General features: G+C 37.8%; 1 protein-coding gene and 1 long non-coding RNA gene across 2 annotated transcripts; one reads left to right on the top strand and one right to left on the bottom strand.

The window, feature by feature from the left end:
- Positions 1-12,095: 12,095 nt before the first annotated feature.
- Positions 12,096-15,649, bottom strand: gins3 (GINS complex subunit 3). The gene is made up of 3 exons (XM_015010522.2): positions 15,383-15,649; positions 13,348-13,581; positions 12,096-12,644 (listed from the first exon to the last, which is right to left on the bottom strand). The coding sequence occupies exons 1-3, from the start codon at positions 15,551-15,553 to the stop codon at positions 12,414-12,416; spliced, it is 636 nt and encodes a 211-aa protein (XP_014866008.1). The 5' UTR covers positions 15,554-15,649; the 3' UTR covers positions 12,096-12,413.
- LOC148158703 (uncharacterized) lies at positions 15,407-16,523 on the top strand. Its single transcript, XR_015763069.1, has 2 exons — positions 15,407-15,525; positions 15,623-16,523. It is a non-coding gene; the product is annotated as an uncharacterized LOC148158703 (long non-coding RNA).
- Positions 16,524-18,245: the final 1,722 nt, after the last annotated feature.

The raw sequence follows: 18,245 nt of genomic DNA, 5'->3' as shown, positions 1-18,245 counted from the left end.
TATGTTATGTAAATACATATTCGTATGTGTGAGTATGAATATATTACATATAATTTCTGTACATATGGATGTTTTCAAATTTATAGTTTTTCCCCTACACTGTACTGTTCATTTTATTCTGTTTTTAGTTTCTGTTGCTCTTGTTTTGTCCACTTTTTGCCACGACATTTTAAATTTTCCACTTGCGAGATTAATAAAGGATTGTCTTATCTTATGAAGAATTAAAATCTTTGATTTTCTTCTAGTAAGACTGAAATTTGACATTGGTTTGGTTTTAGAAGCAAGCAAAAGTGCAAATAATTAGTGTTGCATGTATTACCTTCTTACTTCTCATACTATATCTTCTCTCACAATAATTTTCTTTCATCCATTCTCTCATTCCATTGATAAAAATGTTATTCAATTTTATTTTGTTGAGATGGAAATTGTGGTGCAAACCAGGAGGCAGACCCCATTAAAATTGTTCAAAATGCTACCCTGGTCAGTCACCTCACAGCGTGAAAGTGTCCCATTACGGTTCTGAAACTGGACCGCCACAGGCTCAATCTCTGCAATTTCCCAGCGTGTCCATCAGCAGTCATGTATCTGCACAAAATGGCCTGCAGCTAATAGGACTTTACCATCTCACTGAAAACCGCAGAAGACTAAGTCAGCTGAATGCCAAAACCGTAGGAAAAGAGGTTAGGATTGTCAGTCAGTAATAAAGGACGTTGCAGTCTGAGGTAACTCTGGTCGAAGGTCGAGAGGTGAGACATGTTCTTGAACCTGCTGACAGTAGGCAGCAGCTTTTTTTTTTTTTTTTTTAACATGTTGTCATGAAGGATCGTTTGATATGTGAGGACACATGTCACAAAGGTTTTAGATCAAACCCTAAAGCCACGTCGTTCACTGCCCAGAAAATTGGACATGCACCGTTTCTCCCAGGAAGCTTCAATCTCTCACATCAGAGCAACTTTCTCACTGCAGTCGGTCATCTATGATAATTTAATGTTACTGTTTCTAAACAAGAATTGAAACACCACTTAATTAATACTTTAGGCTTACTATAATTTATTCACAAAGTGATGTTAGTCTGCCTAAAACAATGCTGGATTTAAGAATTTTTGTGGGTCAAGGGCCACTTTAATTAAAAACAAATGATGGCAAGTAAAGGGATTTGAAAAAGAAAGTTGATCATTTATTTATTTATTTATTTAGTCTTTTGTGTATCACAGAATAATGAAAATGATCAAGCTGCTGGTTCACTTGATATTGTATACATCTAATGTCAAGAGCGATATTTTGAGTTACTGTAACATTGGAACCCCGCCTGTCTACGGTTCAGTATTCATGGAATCAAATTAATATTTCTGTGGAACATATATCCAAATTATTACCCAAAATTTTGCTTATTTCATAGAGCATATCTAAAATTAAAAAAACAGCGTGGGAAGCTAAAATACTACTTGACACTCTGGCTAGCATTTGTAAACCAACCAATCGAGGAGCACGATTAATTTAACTTCCTCCTGATGGCAGTACCCCGAACAATTAAAATTGACAAAAGGAATCTGAAGTACTTGTGCATTTCATCTTTGTGCAGGTTGTTGTTGTCCTTGTTGGAGTCAGAGTCTGACCCAGAGCAGGAAAAAGAGGACAAGGAGCCTGCAGGGCCATGCGACCTTCGTGGAGAAGCACGTGAAGCTAACAGAATCATTGTAGAGATGTCGATCAGTGTAGAACCTTATTTAAGAACCATGTTCTGTAACCTATATGTATTCTATGATGTGTAAGTAATCAGTTCATTATTGGTGAAGAATTACCTGAAGTCGTGAGAGAAAGAAAAGTAGTGTATTGTCGTTATGTCGCTCCAGAAGCCGCTCAAACTGACTGACAGCGATGCAATGTTTGGAACTATCGAGAGCTGAAAATAAACCTATGCATGTCAAAGAGTTTGAACAGTGTCGTAATACTGAAAATTTTGACTTGTCTACTTGCAACTTCAGTATAATTAAACTTAGACAACAAAATTGTTGCAAGGAAAAGAAAAGGCAAAATTACTAAACTGATTTGCTGGTGGTAACCATGACCTTTTTTAGGAGTTCCACCGCAAATGGAGTGATGTCATAGACTAAAAAAAAAAAAAACTTAGTATGCTGAAGAGAAAAATGAACTTTATAAAGTTCATTTTCTCTGACTGAAAAATATAATCCAGCACCAGGAGAGAGTAAATTTAAGTTTTTTTGCACTCCTGCACCCTCAAACCAAACAATGTATTTATGGGCTAAACAAGAGGATTTGCATTATATTTTCCATTCAAGGACCAGACTCAATAAAACTGCCAAACCAAGTCGAGTGTTTGCTCGTTTACTCAAAAGCAATTTCCAATACAACACCTTCCTCGTCACCACCAAGAAGACAGAAAACACCATATGAACGAACAGACTTTGAAACAAACCTTCACCACCATATTAGACAATTCTCACACTTCCAGATGGTCAACAGGCAACCAGAACAGCACCTCACACAGCTTTGTGCTTTATGATCCTGACGGCCACAGTGGAGACAGCTGAGCCCACTTGACCTGCATGAGGCTAAACTACGGGACCCAAATGACTCAACAAAGAAACACATCCAACATGCACTGCAGCATGCAGCAATCAAAACATATCAGATTCCACACCTCCTCATTACCACATTCCTCTCTCAGTAAGTTCCTACATAATTTAAGTTGTGTAGAGGAATAGTATCTATCACCTGAACAGCTGTCAAGTCAATAGTCTTCCCCATTTGTTTACATACCTTAATATATGGTTGATCCATTGAAAGTATTATTTTTAACCGATTGGTCTTAATACACTTTTTTTTTTTGGATAAACTACATTTTCAGTTTTCATCAGGCGAAAACCATAATCATCAAATTTGGATCTGACTTGAGAGGCCTGCATTTGGAGGATGAAAACGTCTCAGCGTTCCTCCTGGATCTGTGGCTGCAAACCAATCTTTTATAGGCAGAAGGCAATGTATCCAAAGAGTCATTGAAAGATATGGAGACAATAACGCAGTATTGCATAAATAAATGCAACAACAAAAAAAGTTTGATCTAAAACAAAAAGAAAACAAAAAAAAAGTGGTCTTCATTTGCTCACAGTGTTAATAAATTCATATGCAGATCTCATTCATCGGGTATGAAGTCTTCACACCGAAACATTATTCAGAGCAGTGCAAAAGGTTCGGCTCCATCACTAAAAGCCCTCTTTATGTATGCATATCTGTGCAGCCTACACTCATACCTGCACAAAGAAACCATAAATTGTTCAAACACAGAGGAAGTGACTTAGAACTCCGTGTGGGGCTGTCAAAGCCAACCCATGCTTGTCCCAAATGTTCACTTCTATTGATCGAAACCTAAAAAGCTTTCACTCAATGCAGTAACGCCACAGGAGAGCACAGTGTGTCGACTGCCAGCAGACAGACTGACCCCTGGGAGGACCGAGCCACTGTTATTATTAGAATGACTCATCACTCGGTCATACTGCAAAGTGGCCTCTGTAGATTTAGCCGGCTGTGAGAGTCTGCATCAAAGATGTATAGAAAATAAGGGCTATTAAAGTGAGCTGCTCATAGTGAACTCTGTATATTACATTGAATTCCTCAGATGTTTATATGATGTACATTGAGGAGTAACTTACACCACTTTGGATTTATATATAAAATATATAAAACTTCAGTGTTCAGAAGGCGTTTGTTGATCAAATTTCAGTATTCATTTTTCTTTTGTATAAACTGTTAAGAAAATAAATTTAGAATATGCTAGTTTTAAAACTTAACATGTCTTGATTGAAATAGCCTAATTATAGTTTTCATATTAATAACTTATTCTGCTCTATTGACCTTTATGTTACCTGTAGTTACAGCAGATGGTTTGCTAAGATCTTTTGAACTGCCCTTTGTCTGTGTGGGAAACAATCAGGAGAAGTTCCAGTTTTCACACTCATCTGTGAAAAGCCGTAAAACAGCAGGAGTTCAGGTCAGTAGAGGAGAGTCTCAGCTTCCACTTTGTTTAGACAAAGGGAACAAATGGCTTTTGATCTTGGAAACAAATTTCAGGGAGTTTCTAACTTTAGATAGAGCCAGAGATTTCCCTAAAATATATTATAACTATAAAATCTACTTCTTCAACAAAACGTAGCTACATCTCTTAGTACAGTTCAAGAAAGTTACAAGAGATCACGATAATCTCATTGTACAAAGGTAGTCAAGAGAAGTGCACAAAAATCCACAAGTGTTTGCTCTTTTGTCTCAACACACTTATAGAACTTTGCAGCTCTATTTATTGAGATGAATCTTCATATGTCAGCACACATTCCTGCAACTGCACCACACCCCAGGCCCAATGCTGATATAACTTTCGCAGACCACGTCAGGATGCAGTTGTACTTGAATATTGACCAATGCCAGCTTGGCACTACAGCCACCAGAATCACATATCAAAGCTATGTGTGCACAGGCTGCATTTTATAGCTGCATGGCCACAACCACGACCATGGTCCAACATAATCCACGACTACATTAATAAACCAACATGAAATCAAAGCTTGTGTATACACATATAACGCCGCATCGTTATTTATGCATTTATGAATATGTTGTTCATATGCGCCTAATTAACTAGCCACAACAAACTCGTTTGTGTCCACTTTCTAATCCAGTGTGACGTCCATCAGGTTGGCATAAATTCAGGACAAGATGATTCATGAAGTTCTTATACATCAAACTTCAGGCCCGCTACAGATATAAGTTTTTATAATGGTGGTTTTTATCAGAGGCTTCCAAGGAGCTGCCTATTTTTCGCTCCCTGCTGCCAGCCACCTGCTTCAGATAATAAGGCGAGGCCAACAGAGTACGGCCCCCCCTGCACCTCCCCTCTCACCGTCCCCACAACATGCCACTGTACGAGCTGTTGCTCAAGCCGAAACCAGGGAAGGAGGGCTTGAGAGGGAGATAATATTTATTTGGAGAGCATAGCGGGGGCGTTGCCTCAGATACAGCTAATCTTCACACCTCATTGCTGAGATGTGTCTGGCTGCTGCCTTTTTTCCTTTTTCTTCTCCTGTTCCCCTCCTGCTGTCTTCCGACGACTCATCTCTTCAGACTTCCTGGCTGTCTCTTTTTCTCTCTCTCTCTCTCTCTCTCTGTCTCTCCCCACCTCAGGGACATCAGCTTAAGGGGCCAAAGGGTGGTGCAGTAGAAAAAAATAATGGAGATATTATGATAAACCCATCATATTATCTTGGAATTATAATATGATAGTGAACTGATAATGTGAGGAGTTTCAAGCACGGTGGCATTGGAGATGTTTGTTAATGGTGTAGCCTTTTCCAGGTATTTACATGTTTTATGTGTTCAGGTGTCATGTCGATCATAAACTCCTCTGACAAAACTTCTTCCAAACTAACCACTTTCAAAAATACTCGACAAGAATCAAACAAGATGCTTTATTAAGTTTGGAATCCCAATTACGAGAAAGTCATATTACATTTTAATGCTCATGAAACCTATGACAGAACTCACTCACAACATCCACTAATCCTTGGATAAGTAAGATAACCTTTGACAAAATATATGTATGTCTCCTTTTTTTTCTGTGTTCTCCCTCCACATATGGGTTCACTGGGTACTCTCATCACCACAGTACAAAAACCATGAGTCGGTAGATTAACGGCTCTCCATATTTGATTTTAGGTGCAAGTGTGTGCATGCCTGATTGTTTGTCTTGTGCTTCTCAGTGTTGCTGTGTGATGGACTGGCGACCTGCCCAAATGTACCCTGACCCTGCTGGAGAAAAGGATCTGCCCTACCTCTGATAAGGAGATATAGACTTTTTTTTTTAACTTTAACTAAAAAAGATTAAAGAAACACAAATCCTATCCACAAGATCTGCTCACTGAAAGCCACTCCTCTCACTAGACTTCAAAGGTTAAGGATGGTATTTTTGTACTAGGTACCAGTAGTTTGTCATACTTTATCTCTAAAACCAATTTCCATGGACACAGAACAGGGGAGGTGTTTGGTATAAATCAAGTACAGCATTCCAGGAAGAGAACATCATACCAACTTAGGTGGAAATGCCATGGTTTGAAGATAGATTGCTGTTGCAGGACCTGGACATCTTTCATCCATGCAGTCCACCGTATATGAGGATTTGAGGAAAATGGGACTAAATGCAAAAAAAAAAAAAAACAAGAAAAAAAAGCTGCATCAGAACCCAAACCCACAACATGACAATGACCTGAAACATATGAGCAGATCCAGCAAGGATTGGCCTAGAATTAAGGGTAACACTTTATCTGAAGGGGTGTGCACAAGACAGACACGTCACTATCATGAACATGAAGGAGTTGTTACGACTATTTGTGACTGTTGTCATGAAGTGTCATTTGGTAAATAATGATATTTTTATTGCAAAGTTACATTAGAAGTTGCATTAAAACTGTATTAAAAGTGTCAACTTTGTATTATTTGGCAAATAATGACACTTACAGAGAAGTTACCTTAAAATCTTGCATTAAAAGGTCATTAAATGTGTCAACTTTGCATTGAAAGTGACATTACTTACCGAATGACACGTGACAACAGTCATAAATATTCATGGCCATAACAGATGTTATGTTATGTTTATGACAGTCTCATGTCAGTCTTATGCACACCACTTCAAATAAGGGGTGTGCATTAAGATATGGATAGTCCTTGGCCTAGTCAAAGTCAGTAACATTAAGATGCTTTGGAGTGATTTTAAAGTGGGATGAACATCCAAGAAAGCCCTCAAAGTGAAACTTTCTTCAGGACTGTCAGAGACTAGCAGCTGGGTCCCACTGAAGTTATTTCAGCTGAAATGGGTAAAATTCAGCTGAGTTATAACCTTTTCATCAACTAGAAAACACATTTTGCTCAAGTCTTTTATTTAATGAGTAAAACAAGGTCAAATGTAGGTGTTTTTCATGTTAACAAGGTTCTAATAAATGTAATAGATTTTTTTTAAAAGCCTTTGTAATCCATCTATTCCTATTTTATTTTTTTTTCTGTTTGGCTCCAGACTTTCTCCCCTTTACTAATACAAGCTGGAAGTCATGAACCGTTAGACTAGGATGTTTTAGGAATACTCTTAATCAGCTTCATATCTTTATCTTTTTTTTTTTTTTTTTTTAATTGGCCACTGGCGTCCTAATACGTGTTATTAATATGGACATGGTGAGACCTGGGCGTTAAATATTAAGCTTCATCTTTTTATAACGAGCCAGTCTCATTCAGCTCAAAAAGATTTCAAACAAGCTAGAGGCAAAAATATCTAATATTTAAATTTGAAGTCTGACCTTCCTGCCCCCGTTTGAACTGCGGTGACTCTGGTAATTAAATATTCAGAAGTTTTGCTTTCATGTTTGAAAGTATGTTTTATAGATCCTTTAATTTGTCCAAAAAAAAAAAACTGTGTGCAGTTTTACTTTATTTCTGCTGTCTTTGTAAAAAACTCATTGTTCTAAGGTTTTAAATCTCCACAGTGTTTTTATTCCTAGTTACATGCTCAAGAGCTGTGAGGAGACTTTGTGACGTAAACACTCTTGTGATTTATGTCAACCTGTACGGTAAGCTGGGAGACACTGTGAACGATCCTTCAATGAAATATTATCAGCAGTATAAATGAAATTACAATTTAGGAGCTTGTATCCAAAGTTGAGAGACAAAAAGTGAGCCTTGGACTCCCCTCAGTATTTTATTGTGTACGCGAATGCTTTTCCAACAAATACCAAATGTCAGAGGCCCTTAAAGAAGACAGAAGCCAGAAGCAGGATTAGTGTCTGGTATGTCAGCTTTCTGGACGCTCGCCCTCAGTCTGCCCTTTGCTTCAGCCAAACCTTTCGCTGAGACTGCCCATCAGGATCCACGGATGGGCATGATGGATCTGCTGTCAGGCAGGAAGGTGTCGATCTAAGGAAATAAATTAAACTCATTAAAGTTACAAGGACTGCGATTTCTTCAGTGCGGTTATGATACAGGTGCTGAAATAAACCTCTAATTTAGAGGGACAAAATAGCGGGCAACTTGTTCTGGAATATAACAAATCGGAATCATTAGGGGAGGGCAAAATAAATTCTTGTGTGAACTTTCTTGCTTCTTACTTAAGGATGAGCTACACATGCAATAATTTCATGAAATAAATAAACGTGTCAGTTGTTTTTGTAGAAAGGAGATATCTATGAATGTTTGTAGGCATGACTGACCAATCAAACTGCTGTTTCCTGTTGTTTTGGAGTTAATTGTTTCAGTTTGTTGGAATGGAATATGGGTCACTTTTATTGTGAATCGTTTGCTGTTTACGGCCAATTTTAATAACTGGCTGCATCCAAATCTTCTTTAAATAAATACCACACATCCATCTATCTATCTATCATCTATCTAGATAGAAAGATATCTAGATAGATATCTTTCTATCTATCTAGATGATAGATAGATAGATAGATAGATAGATAGATAGATAGATAGATAGATAGATAGATAGATAGATAGATAGATAGATAGATAGATAGATAGATAGATAGATAGATAGATAGATAGATAGATAGATAGATAGATAGATAGATAGATAGATAGATAGATAGATAGATAGATAGATAGATAGATAGATAGAGATAATCATCTTGCTGACGTGTTGCAAAAATAGTACCACTGCCAGCAGTGATGTGATGAATGCTTCTTGTTTGGTCCTCTGTCACGGTCAATAGTGACAGCCCAGAGGGAATGTCAATATTTACATAACCAGTGACCTACCATCTAAATCCATCATCTGACCCATGTTAAACACGGCGGCGTGCTACCAGGATCCAGCCACCCTCACATTCTGGATGACTTTACACAACCCTTAAACAAAAGGACATTTTCTGCAAATGCAGAATATTTACAACATAACGGTGAAAATGTTCCTGAACTGATGAGGGGAGCGATGGTTGGCAATTGAAGTGATTTGTGTCATTTTCCCTCTAATCTACCTAATATGGCGATTTGATTCAGTTACATCAAAAAAATTAAATGATGACGTACAGTGCTAGTTAGGAACCGGTCCATCTCAAATTAAATTGTAGCGACAATTTAATTTGAAATCAATGTTCTTAATTATTAAATAACTGTAGAAGCAGGAGGAAGCATGTGCATGCACGTCATTTATTCAAGATGATTTCTACATGCATATCTAAATAACTTGTGTTTTTTATTTACTGAAGGCGCTGTTCATGCTGGTTAAGCCCAGATGTTGTCTTTCAGATGCATGAACATGTTGCAGATTGTGTTATTGTGCATCGCTGGTCTACTGGTTCAACCGGAAGATTTTTTTTTAAACAAATGCAATTAGTTCCACTTATGTGCCTCCTGATGTTATGAGTGCAAAATTTAAAAAGTCAACACAAAGAACAAGAGCAAACAAGACAGTGTGTATTCTTGTAATGAGTAGCACGTTCAATAGCAGTAATCTCCTGGGACGAGATCAGGAGGTCCGCGAATCCAAAAGCTGTGAGACATCTATGCAATTTTTGTTTGTTGAATATATATTGGATCACAGTTAAAAACAGTCATTTCACTTTTCATCATGTCTTCACAGTTCAAACATGCACACTGCACACATATGAACCCCATATGACCTTTCAAAAAGGAATATTTATAAATCTTATTAGGTCTGAAGCTTGTTAAAAGATTATCTTTAAACATGAAAACAAAAGATGTATAACATTTTGTAGTGTTTGCAGGGACGCAGACAAGTGAGTTTTAATTCGCAGCAATAGGAATGATGGCTGCTGTAGTCTGGACAATGGAATCATTTCTCTTTTGTTTTCTTATGGATTAGTCAGATGAGCACCAGCTTGCATTGAGGACCTTTACATGTCTATGTCCAGAGCAGGTAGCTGAGGTCATGTGATCAGGACCTGCTGGCTGTGCGTCACACCAGCCTGAAAATCAAATTGTTTTGTTACGGAGAATCCAAGTCTAAAACTCTACCATTGAGTCCACAATCTTTGAACTCTATTACTTGTTTTTTTTAATTTTTTTAATAAAAACTAGCTTTTACGTAATTTCAGTTTCTTGGTTTATGTTAAAACACTTTGAGATCATTTTATCATGAAAGTGGCTGTAAAAATTTTCCATATTAAAGCTCAGAACCATCATCTTTAAGTAATGAATGGCAGTGATTATTGAGAATTGTGTCAAATTATTTCTGTATTTAGTCCTTTAGCTGGCTGGATATTATTACTGTAGTTGGCCTATGGTTGTCATAGAAACCACCATTTAAATTATGATTTACTGCTAAAACTGAAATATTCTATTAGGGTTTTTAAAATTTTAAAAGGGTTTTTAAATTGGATTAGAAATGTGTGATGTAAAGAATTAGACACAATTAAGCAGATATAAGACAAACTTAAAAATTCCAGTTTAATTTTCAAGGGTCTCCCTCAATGAAAAATTTAATCTTTCTCAAACCAGTAAAGATGTTTTTTTTTTTTTGTTTCTTTCTTTTTTAAAGAAACTTAAAATATTAAAAGGCATTTTAAAAAAGTTCATTTTGTGCTCAGAATAAACAAAAATGCTACTTTTCAGTACCTCATCAAATAACCTGTTAATCTCTCATTTACTCTCTGGAGAGCTAAATGTTTTTGGCAATTGTAACCAAAAACTACTGTACTTGCAGTTTTGTTGAACATGCTCTGTAAATGCATTCAGAATGAAATATTTTCTCAATAACTCGGACATTGTGTTGTGTATGTGTGTAACCCAGTGACACATTTTAGCAGCATTTGGTGCCTGGCAGGTGGTCATTTCTGACTCCCCACAACAGTTGGTGATTTAGAAGGGACCTCAATCTGCACACTGTGAACAGACTCTACTGTATTCATTACATGGAGCTGCTTCCTGGGTAATAATCACAAAATACAAGAATATGCACATTAATTACTTCTTTCATACAGTTTAGAACTAGATGCATGCTGAAATCATTCATAAGAGTTAAAAAAACAAAACAAAACAAAAAAAAAACAATAGGTGCTATCTCTAATGTGAGTTTTTCTATGTTTCTGTGTGGATTACCTAACTGATTCTAAGGTTGTTGTTTTTAAAGGTTTTTCAAAATGTATTACACCAAACATTTAAGTATGCGATACATACTCTTATTGCCATAACTAAACATTAAATGTGGAAACAATTTTCATTTTTAAACATGCACGTTTCATGATTTTAGTTCTTTTTCAAGCAAGTTGTTTTTTCATATAATTTCCATTTTAGAATGTTGGGATTTATGCCCCAGGTTTGGACTTGGGTAATCGGTTTCCAGAAGGGTTCAAATCTGCACAGATTTTGCTACAGGTCCAAAATCAACGTTATAATATTCAAGCTGCTTTGTTATCACAGTACTACTTAAAGCTAGAAATTTACATATCGCCAAATCATGTCTGGAATATTGGAAAAAAAGTGTCTCATGAAAGACATTTTGCCCCACCTTTGAATTCTCCTTGCAGAGAAATGAAAATATAAATAAAATAAATAAATTCCTTAGATGAGAAGCAACCCCACAAAAGGATGAATCAGGATGCGTCTCAGAGACGACCTGTCGGAGCCATCTGAGGTTATACGTTATCAGCCGCTGACACAATATGAACACTGGAGATTACACACACAGCCTGGAACTCATGATCTAATAAGGAAATTGACCAAAAGTCTTGCGTTCTCAAATCCGTTTGCTGCTAAAGTTGAACAAGCATTGATAGCAAAACAGTCAGCGCACTTTCCTACAGCTTACCTGGCCTGAATTTATCACAACTGATTAATTTGTCAGAGCCAGAAAAAAAAAAAAAAAAAAAAAAAAAAACTCCAAGAAAAATTAGGTTTTGGGTCTTCTTCGTCACACTAGACAACTGGAAAACTTTAGGATCAACACCAGAGGTTTTTTTTTTTTTCTTTAACGGCTTCTGATGGAATTACTGCTGTGGAGAAAAACATCTGGACTAATACTGTTAGCCTCTCAGAACAGCAATGCAGCAGATGCAGCAAAAGGCTGGTTAAGGAAGATCCATGACTGGTTTTGTTAATCTCACCTTTACTGTTTCATTTACAGTGGAATGTGTTTTATTCCCTATTGGTTTGATCACTAAGTTGTGATTAATTTTAGGGCAAATTAAGAAGGGCTTCAATGTAAAGAAAAAAAGAACTATAAAACCTTTACTTCTCATACATAAAACCAATATTTATACACTTAAAAATCTTGCCCCAATTATCAATTAAACATGTCTGCATTTCAGCCAGGGTCCTCGTCCCCGTAGTCTCTTTGGGTCAGGTGTGGAGGAGGACGTCGTCCTGACTAAATCTGCTCCTATCGACCCGGTACAAGCGGGCCGAGGTCAGGACTGAACATCGACCAGCTTCCTCTTGCGGTAGTTCAGAACCAGGCTGGAGGCAGTGAGCTGTGCGGCCTGGCCCTTCTCCCAGCCCTGGAAGCCGTTCAGGCCGTTCTGACCGGACCTGAACAGAACCTTCTCCAAGCAGTCCAGTCGCCCCACCAGCACAGATGTGTCTTCATTGTAGGCGTTCTGGGAGGAGTCCATCGTTCGCCTAAAGCGGCCGATGAACGTCTGGAGGGACGACAGAGTGAGAAGGTCACGATCACAGTTTGCAGTTAATGAATTTTAATATGACTGATGCTTTCTATTTTTTGTTTTTGTTTTTTTTTTGAAGTCGATCCCATCTGAAATTTTTTCTTCTACAGGCAAAATTGTTTAAAAGTGTTAGAAGCAAAGTGGAAGAGGGGATGGTGCCTCTCAAAATAAATGTATTGGATTGCTGCACACTCTAGTGGTGATAGAGATCAATAACACTGCCTTGCCTTCTGACGTTTAGTAAACAGGAAATGGAGCAGAAAAGACATCTGGGCTGCTAAACCTGTATCAGAATTTTGATCTAAATTTCAAACTTACAGGTTAAATTAAAGACAACTCGCTCATGCACCGAAAAAGGTAAGAAAATGCCTGCTGTTGGTGGCAGTTAATAAAACATGCTGCCGTGTACGCTTGGTAAATTGTAAATTAATGAAGAAACTAATTGGCTTCTGTCCTTGTCAGAAGTGAGCAGGTTTGTCTCCTCACCTAAAGGTCAGACACACAATTACTAATCTGCAAAGACGTTCCACCTCATCTAAGACGAACATAAATCACAGCAAATGACATCTAATCAGTGACATTTGTCTGACTGACAGCGTTTGTTGTTTTCCACTAGGCGGTTATCTTCAGAAACGGACTCATGCTGGTAACTACTGCACTTCCTCCCAGTCGCTCGTACCTGTAACAACGCGTTTGCGATGTCTGGGTTTTCCGGATTGTCAAAATGCAGCATCTGGGAGCCCAAGCCGTAGTAGTAGGGCCCCATCTTATGCAAGTCCACCACGTTGGGGTCCGCCGTGAACACGGTCCTCCAGCCCTCTTTGTAGATTTTAGGAAGCTCCACAGACAACACCTTCCTCTTCTTCTCATACAGACCCTTACAGAGCCATAGAGGAAGCTCCATCTTTGTGCCCTGAAAGGAAAGAAAGAGCGCTTAGTGTAGCAAACAGGCTCTTAGGCACCAACAGGCCGCTCTCCAAACTGCTGGCGCCGATGTGTTCGTGAAGGCAAATGAGCCAAATGCAAATACCTTAAAACATATTTTTTTAACTCTTCATGATATTCAATCATTCATTTTTAATATGTGCTTAATTCTGTGCTTTGTCACATGTAGATTCAAGTCTTTCTCTGTGCTTAACATGCAAGAGACAGGGTTCGAACTGGTCAGGTTATGAGTCCATCATAAAGACACATAGAACTAATAACTAAGGGCAGCTCAGTCACTAATTTTCCTAATATTCATGTTTTTGGATTGTGGGAGAATCCAGAGGACAGACCCGCACATGTACAAGAAAAGAAAAAAAAAAAAAAAAAAAAAAAGCATGAAATGCCACAGAGAAAACACCTGACCATTATTTGAACCTGCGACCTTCTAACTACAAGGCAACAGTGTTACGACTGTGGATCCACTTCGAAGGTATGTTAGTTTAACGCAACACAAAGGGTGCGTTCACACTGCAGCCTGAAGTGACCCAATTCCGATTTTTTGGCAATTCCGATTTTTTTGCCGGGCCGTTCACACTCCCAGTAATTGCGACCTGTATGCGTTCTGCAGTGTGAACGGGAAAACGACCTGAAAGTGTCCCGCATGCGCAGTATAGGGCGCAATAGCGTCAGCGTTCTGCCAACCGCCATAAAAAGAAGAAGAAGTGCTCAGTGTTTGCAGAAGTAAACATAGAGGCTAACGGTGGAGCTTAGCTTAAATATTTGAAGTTGTTGTCCAACCGGAGCAGCATATTAACAACTTTGTCCGTCATGGTTGTTGTTTTTCTTCCCGGTTGCGTGTATGAGGATGCAGAATAGTGAGATTTGTTGAGAATCAGTTATGTTCAGTTCGGATGAATGCGACCTGGACGTTAGGTCGCATTTGAATCGGATATGTGTCGGATATGGGTCACATTCGAAAAAGAATCCGACCTGTGCTGTTCACACTGCCATGAAAAGATCGGATACAGGTCGCGTTACGTCAAAAAAAATCGGAATTGGGTCACTTCAGGCTGCAGTGTAAACGCACCCAAAGACAGAAAACAAGATTCGAAGGTTCAGACTTTTTTTGTTGAATTTTTTGGCATTCTGAAATGTTTCGAATCAAACAAATTGTGATGTCAGACAAAGATAACCTAGGTTCAATAAATTAAACTAAGGCTAATTCATAAAATAAGCTTGTTTATATTTACGTAAATAAACTTTGGGGGCGCTATCCAATCGAACAACTGAAAAAGTAATTATGCGTTTTGAATAATTCGGATTGTAAGTGACTAATGTTCCAAATAAGTTGAGTTTTGATTAAAAGTTAGCCAAAGAATTGTATGTTTTGTGTATTAAATTGTATGTTTGTTTGTTTTTAAACTGTAAGAGTTTAAAAAAAATTTTTTTGTGTTATGTTGTGTTTTAATGTACAGCAATTTGTATCAGCTGTGGTTGTTTCAAAGTGCTTTATAAATAAAGTTGGTATGGTAAAGAAGATTAAATTTGCGCCGACTTTACGAGGGAGTAGTATTTATTCTTGAACACCAAAAATGTAATTTTTAGAACAACAATGACTAAAACTATTAAAAACTAAGAACACTGAATTGAGATTGGCGAGACGTTCGGTTGAATTCCATATTATTTATGCCTCAGTAACTTTTAAGTACATAATAAAGTAAAGAGTGATTTAGAGATAAATGCTGTGCCAGAGGTCATTGTAATTTATTGCAGAAAACTCAGCCAACCTCTGGGATGTCCTGTGAATCACTAGACTTCTCCAGAAATCCAAGTCGGGGGAAAACGCACTCCGTCCGGACAGGCAGTCTCTCCTGGGAGAGCAAAATGTCGTCGAGAGACAAAAAATTCTCCTCCATCCCCACACCGGGAGGTACGGGAAAATAAGATGGTGTGTCCATGTGAGTAAATGTGAGACCAAAGTTAGACAAGTAACGGAATAAAAACAATTAAATTCTCCCGTCTTACAGCGCTTCCACCACACTTCCTGGTTTTTGGCGCCGGAACAAATAAACCAATCACAACGCTGGAAACAAGTGCGACAAACTGACGGTGCGTTCTAGTTACCTCGGAAGTTTGAAATCTATTTCTGAAAATATGTCACACCCATCTTCGTCTTGGAAGTTGGGAATCCACTAAAATGTACTAATAGTTATTCCAAGCTATTGAATATTGGCAGAGCAAGAGTACTATATTGAAAGTGTTATTCTGTGCAATTTACGTATTGTGAAGGAGAATGTCCACAAATGTCTTACATAGTACCTTTAGTGAGTTGGATTCATAGTTGGAAGTTAAAATTTTCAACTTACATTTCACAAAATTAACTTCAAGTTTGTAATTTCAGCTCAGAAAGCTACCACCTCTTGCTAACACTGGTTCAAATCCAAATATGACTGCTTCTAAACGTCAACAAAATAACGGGTTTTTGTTGGGATTTCTGACAGCTTGGATAAAAGACTGTGATACACATTTTAAGTATAATTTGTGGACATTTTTATTTTAGAGTACAAATTCATGAAATAAAGATAAAGTCACTGATATGTGCAACACATCGTATTGCAGATACAACTGATTTTCCAACTTGCAACTGGAAAGCTGTTAAATTGGGGCGATGTAATTCCCACATCCGACTAACAACTGTACCAAAATAAATTGAACAAAACGTGAGAGATTTGATTAGATATACATTAAATATGTAAACCTTAATTAAATATTTAAGGTATACAGAACATGTGGTTGGACTTGGACTTTGACCTTGAAGTTACTCTGGGATTTCTCACTTTCCAAGTCATAACTTTGATGCTGTCTTGGATTTTTCCAACTTTGAATCAATGAAATACAAATAGATCAAATAAAGACATATATGGAAAACACCATCAGTATCTATCGACTGAACTGAGCTCTGAATTTATACAGCATAATGTCAGATTGACTTCTGTGATATGTTATCATCATTTTCTATATTGCAAATTATTTGAATAAAATATCCTGTTATTGAATACAAATAACATATCATATATGGGGCAGTTTTCATCAGTTATTTAATCAACAGGATCAAAATGCCAAAATAAAATCATGTGTAATAATATTTTTGACCATTGGAGGCCAGAATATCACCACGAATAAAAATAGGGTCACCTTATAACCAGTTGGAACTGTTAAGCTGTAACCAATATGTGAACTGTAATTATATTAGAAGCGTAAAAAGAAAGCACAACAACAAGTAGCTAAAAGTTAGACAGTAAATTCAACCTTGAATTTCCATCCAATTAAAATGCAGCACTTGTCTCAGTGCCCTCACCTTTTCTCTGTCACTTCTGATAACATTCATCAGCTGATAAATGAGGAATGACAGCCAGTCCAGACTGTAATATTGTACTTTCTCCTTTGTCAGGGTAAAATCAGTTCACAAATCTTGACGACAGCAAAAACAGTTCAGTCATTTTTCTTATTTTGACATTGCTGATTCTCAGACACATCCTTCAGACGCCACATTAAGGTCATCAGACACGTGGGCCAACTTCCACCTCAACAAAGTGTTTCTTCATGACTCAAGAAATTAAACAGCTCATAAATTATAAAGATTCAAATGACACCAGGCTAGAATTAATAACTGGGTTGGCGGCTCAAAGCTGTCTGTCTCAGTCGTGTCCTTGGGCAATACTTCAGCCGCCTTGCCTGCTGGTAGTGGTCAGAGGGAGTGAATGACAGCCTCGCTTCTGTCAGTCTGCCCCAGGGCAGCTGTAGCTTACCACTGTCAGTGTGTGAGTGTGTGCATGAATGGGTGAATGACTGAATGTAGTCCTATAAAGCACTATGCTGTAGCATCACCATTTACCATCTACCAAGGTCCTTGTAAGCAAGGAATGAGCTGTAACAGCATCATGACTACAACTGCTTTAATATTAAATGAGGAATAATACGGAACGAAAGCTCCAGTGGGACTGAGCGCTTTGTGCCAGAAGCGAGTTGATAACGCTTTCAAACTCCATTAAAGCTGCATCAGATGCTGTCACACACACCGCCTGTGAGAAGTGGCTGTTTAACAGGACATGAAACTGAATTCATACTGTAAGGTTTTTTTTGGTTTTTTTTTGATGTGACACTCTCCCAACATCAACCAGCAGCAGGAAGCCTGGTGATGGACAGCAAGGCTTCCTGCTGCTGGTAAGTCGCTGTGTAAGATCCACATGCGACTCGAGTGGAGTCGCACACGGACGCGCATGTGAGGTTTACTCAGCGGACATTGATTTGAAGCAGCATGAAATATTTGAAGCTCTTAAAAGTTTGCAACAGCCTATTTTTTGTGGTATATTTTTCTTTTTCTTTTTTTTAATCAGATTAAGGACAGATATTTACTGTGTTAAACAATGAGCCTGATATTTCAGACAAACTCCACATATCCATTTCTTTTCTAAATACCTCTTTCTGTTGGACTAAAGTGTGATTTTATTTTTCTCTTGCTGATTTTTTTTTTTTAGCTCAGTAACACTTACATCTGAGCACTTTGGAGGCTTTCTAAAGTAGTGCAACTTTGCTCTAAGCAAAAAAACAAAAAACAAAAAAAAAAACAACTATTAATACACTTTTTAG

The sequence above is a fragment of the Poecilia mexicana genome, unplaced genomic scaffold (genome assembly GCF_051168715.1).
Source record: "Poecilia mexicana isolate PSO_F unplaced genomic scaffold, ASM5116871v1 scaffold_6, whole genome shotgun sequence".
NCBI lineage: Eukaryota > Metazoa > Chordata > Actinopteri > Cyprinodontiformes > Poeciliidae > Poecilia > Poecilia mexicana.
Note: the sequence above shows the minus strand (reverse complement) of the source record. Positions and strands in the feature narration are given on the sequence as shown.

What these genes read in the sequence shown, in the direction of transcription:
- gins3 (XM_015010522.2), bottom strand. Translation starts at nt 15,553, where the DNA reads ATGGACACACCATCTTATTTTCCCGTACCTCCCGGTGTGGGGATGGAG. An exon ending in ATTCACAGGACATCCCAGAG is followed by an intron (nt 13,582 to 15,382) that starts GTTGGCTGAGTT and finishes CTTTCCTTTCAG; the next exon opens with GGCACAAAGATGGAGCTTCC. An exon ending in TCGCAAACGCGTTGTTACAG is followed by an intron (nt 12,645 to 13,347) that starts GTACGAGCGACT and finishes TCGTCCCTCCAG; the next exon opens with ACGTTCATCGGCCGCTTTAG.